Source organism: Saimiri boliviensis, chromosome 9 (genome assembly GCF_048565385.1).
Source record: "Saimiri boliviensis isolate mSaiBol1 chromosome 9, mSaiBol1.pri, whole genome shotgun sequence".
NCBI classification, from domain to species: domain Eukaryota; kingdom Metazoa; phylum Chordata; class Mammalia; order Primates; family Cebidae; genus Saimiri; species Saimiri boliviensis.
The window spans coordinates 101533126-101539125 of NC_133457.1; the positions used below are offsets into that span (position 1 = coordinate 101533126).

Consider the following 6000-nt stretch of genomic DNA (forward strand, 5'->3'; position numbering starts at 1 on the left):
TGGAATGCAGTAGCACCAGATTCTCACGTCAGTGGAAGGTTAAACCTAAGGTCACCTTTCTTCTTTCAGTTTTAAAAATGATTTCCCACAGCACATCTTAACTCCCCCAGTTTACTGGTTTCATAAAGCTGTTTGGTGTTCTGGGGCTGAAAGAGATCTCCCCCAGCCCTCCAAGCTCAGCCACATCTAGGTCAAGTCTCTGGCTTGATTTTGACTTAATTTTAATTTAAATTTATTTATTATTATTTTTGAGACAGATCTTGCTCTGTTACTCCGGCTGGAGTGCAGTGGTGCTGTTATAGCTCACTTCAGCCTCAACCTTTTAGGCTCAAGCAGTCCTCTTACCTCAGCCCCCAAGTAGCTGGGACCACAGGTGTGTGTCACCAGGGCCAGCTAATTTTTTATTTTTTGTAGAGATGGGACCCTATGTTGCCCAGGCTGATCTCGAACTCTTGGGCTCAAGCAATCCTCCCACCTTGACCTCCCGAAGTGCTGGGATTACGGGGGTGAGCCACAGTAATTTTTAAACCCATTAGTTATTTTTTAAAATTCTACTTTTTGAAGGTATGGTTTATATATGGTAAAATATACCCTTTTTAAGTATTCAGTTCAATGGATTGTAACAAGCGGATTTACTGTGTACTTCTCACCATAATGGGGATAGGCAACAGCCCCATCACCCAGAAAGTTCTTTGGGACCTTTGCAGACAGTACCCTCTAGCCCCAAACCCAAGCGCCCACTGATATACTTTGTCATTATCAATTTGTTTTGTTTATTCAAGAATTTCATGCATGAAATATTTTACATCTGGGATACATCCTTTTTTTTTTTTTTTTTTTTTTTTAACTTTTAAAGTTTTAAATGTTTTAAAGTTTTTTGATACAAGGACTCGCTCTGTTGCCCAGGCTGGAGTGCAGTGGCGTGATCATAGCTCACTGCAGCCTTGACCTCCCAGGCTCAATTGATCCTCCCATTTCAGCCTCTCCAGTAGCTGGGACTATAGATGCACCCTACCACACCCAGCTAATTTTTTTTTTGGTTTGTATTTTTTGTAGAGACAGAGTCTTACTATATAGCTCAGGCTGGTCTCAAACTCCTGGGCTTAAGTGATCTTCATGCCTCGGTCTCCCAAAGTGCTGGGATTGCAGGCAGGAACCACCGTGCCCAGCCTGAGATACGTCCCTGTGGCATCTCCCAGCAGTTAGTTCCTGTTGTCGCTGAGCAGGACGCCATTGTCCGCGTTAGCACAGTTTACCTGTTCACCTGGAGGTGCACATGTGGTCGTTTCCCATCCTGCTTACCTTTTGAGTGACAAGCACGGAGTGAGACTTTATTCAGAGATGAGTTTACATAAAATCTGTGTGCTGGTTATAGCAAGGCTAGCCACCTGTGGGGACAGGTTTGGGAATCACTGCATCCTGGCAGAGGGACAGGGCAGGAACTGGAGCTGGGTCTTTCTCTGCCCAGGGAGTTTGCTGGACTTTCTCAAGGGGGAAACGGGCAAGTACCTGCGGCTGCCTCAGCTGGTGGACATGGCTGCTCAGGTGAGTCAGCCCCTCCCTTCTCCCCACACCCTTGGTCCTCAAGCACCCAGACCCATCTGGTGCAGCCAGTTCTGGCCTCTTGAGTACCCCTCCTCCAAGAAGCCTGCCTTGATTACTCCCACACTCATTGATCTTGCCACACGTATTTACCAGGTCCACCTACAGGCACCCTGAGCGGTGGTTCTGGGCAGCAGAAAGCCCTTACCTGGGCATCAGGGGTCACTGACTAATATCAGGGGTCACCTTTATAGAGATGACAACTGAGGCCCCAGGTCTCCTGTACATCAGTACAACTGATATACTCAGTTGTCATCTCTATAAAGGTCATTTAGTCGCTTAGCAGACATGTATTCATGCTGACTTTAGGCAGTGCTCAACAGGCATTTTTCACTGAATCCTCATCACCATCAGGAGTGACGAGGATTGGCTGTTATTCCCATTGGATGGATGAGAAAACTGAGGCTCAGAGAGGAGACTTGGGCAGCAGGCAGGGCATGGCACTTATCTGTGTCTGGGTCCGCTGGGGCCTCTTTGCATGGTCACCTCACTTTCCTGGCTGCATCTGATCTCGGGCCTCCCCTTTGCCCTCTGCCCTCTGCCCTCTGCCACTGTGCTCCCTCCTCCTGCGGAGCACTGCTCCTGCTTTGGATGCCAACAGCATTTACCGTGAACTGACCTCACTTGCCTGAAGAAGTGTGGGATGGTGGGGGAGGAGTGGTTGGCTCTCCAGCCCTGGGGTGCCCTGTGGCCCTGGGAGGGCATGGGTGGCACCTGAGCTGAGCTCCCGTGGTTCCGCCTGCAGATCGCCTCCGGCATGGCGTATGTGGAGCGGATGAACTACGTCCATCGGGACCTTCGTGCAGCCAACATCCTCGTGGGAGAGAACTTGGTGTGCAAAGTGGCCGACTTCGGGCTGGCTCGGCTCATCGAAGACAATGAGTACACAGCCCGGCAAGGTGGGCAGGGGCTGTGTGGCACGGTGCGTGCAGCCTGGGGCAGGTCACGTCCTCTCCCAAGCCTCAGTTTCCTTATCTGTCATTCCTCATGAATGACTCACCTGGTGGAGCAGTCACACAGGAGGTCGGAGCTGCCCTGACTGTTCTCATTCCTGCAGGTGCCAAATTCCCCATCAAGTGGACGGCTCCGGAAGCTGCCCTCTATGGCCGGTTCACCATCAAGTCGGACGTGTGGTCCTTCGGGATCCTGCTGACGGAGCTCACCACAAAGGGGCGGGTGCCCTACCCTGGTAAGAAGATCCTCCCGGCCTGTCTCTAGTCCCTGAGCCCCTGCCCTGGTGGCCTTGGGTAAGACCTGACTCCTGCTGGGCTTGTCTCCCCATCCATACAACAAAGAAGTTGAGCACCTGATCTTAGGCCCTCTTGATGGTCCATGCTCTCAGCTTCGGGGACGGGACCTACCCGTGGTTGTACCCAACCTGCCCTAGGCAGGAAGCCCTCGCTGTCCTCCCCATCAGCTTCCCGCACCCCACTCTCCTCACTGGAGCCAGGCTTCCCATGCCTCACTCTGCCCACAGGGATGGTGAACCGAGAGGTGCTGGACCAGGTGGAGCGGGGCTACCGGATGCCCTGCCCGCCCGAGTGTCCTGAGTCCCTGCACGACCTCATGTGCCAGTGCTGGCGGAAGGAGCCCGAGGAGCGGCCCACTTTCGAGTACCTGCAGGCCTTCCTGGAAGACTACTTCACGTCCACCGAGCCCCAGTACCAGCCTGGAGAGAACCTCTAGGCGCAGGCGGGCCCAGACTGGCTTCTCGGCTTGGATCCTGGGCTGGGTGGCCCCTGTCTTGGGGCTTGCCCCGCTCTGCCTGCCTGCTGTTGGTCCTCTCTCTGTGGGGCTGAATTGCCAGGCTCGAGGCCCCTCTCTCATTGGCAGCGTGGAAGGGGCTTCCGGACCTCGGGTGGCCTGAGAGGGCGGCGGGCGTGTGAGACCAGCACAGTGACTCTGTTCGCTCCCGTTCTAGCCACACGCCCCTCCCCGCACTCCTTCCTGGAGCTCTGTGGGTCTCTGGAGGAGGAACCGGGAGAAGGGCTGGGGCCGGGGCTGAGGGTGGCCTTTTCCAGCCTCAGCCTACTCCACTTACTGAACTCCGTTCCCACTTCCGTGCCACCCCCGATCTGTCTCGAGAGCTGGCCAAAGAGCCTTTCCAAAGAGGAGTGATGGGCCCCTGGCCCCGCGTGCTCACCACCCTGCCCCTTGCCATCCATTCTGGAAACACCTGTAGGCGGAGGCAGCCGAGACGGATCCTCTGCCGCTGCTCCCAGGCTGGGCAGTAGGATGAGTACCCCTCAAACCCTGCCCTCCTTAGACCTGAGGCACCTTTTGAGGTCATCACCTCCTTGCCCCCATTTCACTGATGGGGAGACAGTCGAGAGAGGGGATGTGACGTGTCCGAGGCCACAGAGCAGTTCAGAGTGGAGGCGGCTTGGAACCGGTGCTCGCTCTGTCTTCCTCAGGAACCAACAGTTCGTGGGAGGCATCATGGAAAGACTGGGACAGCCCAGGGGACAAGGGGTCTGAGGATGTGTTCGAGACGGCAGAATCGCACTGCCGCTGCCTGCTGGGCCGGGCTGTTGGGGAACAGCTCGGAGGCAGATGTGGGGCTGAGTTGGGAGTCAGGGTGAAAGGTACAGGCATGGAGAGAGAGGCTTCAATCAGCTTGTGGGTGATTTTTAAGCTTCAGAGCCAGCTGGCCACAAAAGGGAGTGAGCCCCTGGGCTCTGAAATCAAGCAGAAATAGAAGAGCCAAGAGTTTTGGAGGCCCTGGTCCTTGCCTCCTTCCCCCACTTTGTCCTGTGGCATTTCAACTCCTGGCCCTGTTCTTCTCCCCAAGTTGGCACCCTTTAACCCATGAGTAGGGAGAGGTGTGCGTGGCAGGGGTGAGAGAGGATGTATTACCCACTGCCATGCACCAGGACTGGCTGTGTGACCTTGGGTGGCCCCTGCTTTCTCTCCGAGCTGCGGTGTCTGCCCCACACGTGGCCACGGTCTCTGCAACTGCTCAGCTCCAGTGCAGACCCTGTGGCGGGACATCCATGGTGAGCCCAGGCCCAGGACATCAGGTAATGGGGCTCTGGCTCTGTTCAGCCTTAGGGTGTGTGGTGGATTCTCACTGGGCCTCAGTATGCCCATCTGTAAAGGGGCAGTTGACAGTGTGTGGCATCTTGCCAAGGGTTCCTGTGTGTGTGTATGTGTGTGCATGTGTGCGTGTCTCCATGTACGTCCGTATTTAACGTGTAAAAATGCCCCACTGCTCCATCCCCCAGACATTGTACATTTTGCCATGGCCCCCCCCATCATAGCAATAATGTTCCCACTGCCAGGGGTTCTTGAGCCAGCCAGGCCCTGCCAGTGGGGAAGGAGGCCAAGCAGTGCCTGCCTATGAAATTTCAACTTTTCCTTTCATACATGTTTATTACCCAAGTCTTCTCCCGTCCATTCCAGTCAAATCTGGGCTCACTCACCCCAGCGAGCTCTCAAATCCCTCTCCAACTGCCCAAGGCCCTTTGTATAAGGTGTCTTAATACTGTCCTTTTTTTTTTTTTTTTTTTTTTAACAGTGTTTTGTAGATTTCAGATGACTATGCAGAGGCCTGGGGGACCCCTGGCTCTGGGCCAGGCCTGGGGGGCCCCAAATTCCAAGGCCTAGGCTTGGGGGGGTGGGGGGACCCAGAATTGGTTGTAAATACTTTGCATATTGTCTGATTAAACACAAACAGACCTCAGAGTTTGATCAACAGTTTATTGAGCATCTACTGTGTGCTGGAGAGCAAGAGGGGGTGGGATGTGAGAACAAACTGCCCCTTGAGGGGCCTTTGGGCAGCACTAGTAGCTGGAGGGCTTCCGGCTTAGGTGGAGTGACATGATCAGATTGGAGGCAGCTGCGGCAGAATGTGGCTGTTTGTGCACATCTGCACCTGTGTTTTGGGAGTGCGCACCTGGGAGAAGGACAAGGCCGATTGCTCAGGACTCAAATGCCGGGGGTGGGTGGTAGCAGTTAACATTGGGGAGTGGGCGGGGCTGTCAGGCCTGCGTAGAGTAGATCACAAATACACCACGAACATACCACTGTGTCTGCTGTTTGTGTGTTTCCTAGGAGTGCAGGGCAGGGGTGCTGGATCGATCCACAAAAGTCCTGAAAACGCTGAAGAAAAATCCAAAGACCCTTCCCCTCCTCCCTCCTTCCCCACCACCAAAGCACGAAACCTTGAAGGTTGATTTGCAACCGTCTATACGAACACATTATTTTACACAAATACATACCAGATCACTCACCTCTGCACCGGAGTCACCTCTGGCCAGAGCATTGCTTAATTAAAAACAAATTTCTAAATCTGGACATTTTTCTGTTCAGTGTCATTTTCACAAGCCAAACACATCACGGTGTCCGGGTCAGGGTGGCATCTGGAAATTGCAAGGGGTGTGTGTGCAGGTGTGAATG

The 6000-nt window shown here is 54.0% G+C and overlaps 1 protein-coding gene across 9 annotated transcripts in view; it reads left to right on the forward strand.

Annotated features, from left to right (window-relative positions):
- Positions 1–5284, forward strand: part of SRC (SRC proto-oncogene, non-receptor tyrosine kinase) — a 61288-nt gene extending 56004 nt beyond the window's left edge. For all 9 annotated transcript variants that reach the window (XM_074406502.1, XM_074406501.1, XM_074406503.1 and 6 more), the window contains 4 exons: positions 1469–1545; positions 2348–2501; positions 2660–2791; positions 3080–5284. In XM_074406502.1, the coding sequence (XP_074262603.1) occupies positions 1469–1545; positions 2348–2501; positions 2660–2791; positions 3080–3288 (572 nt within the window). In that variant the 3' untranslated portion in view covers positions 3289–5284. The remainder of the gene's footprint in view (positions 1–1468; positions 1546–2347; positions 2502–2659; positions 2792–3079) is intronic.
- Positions 5285–6000: the final 716 nt, after the last annotated feature.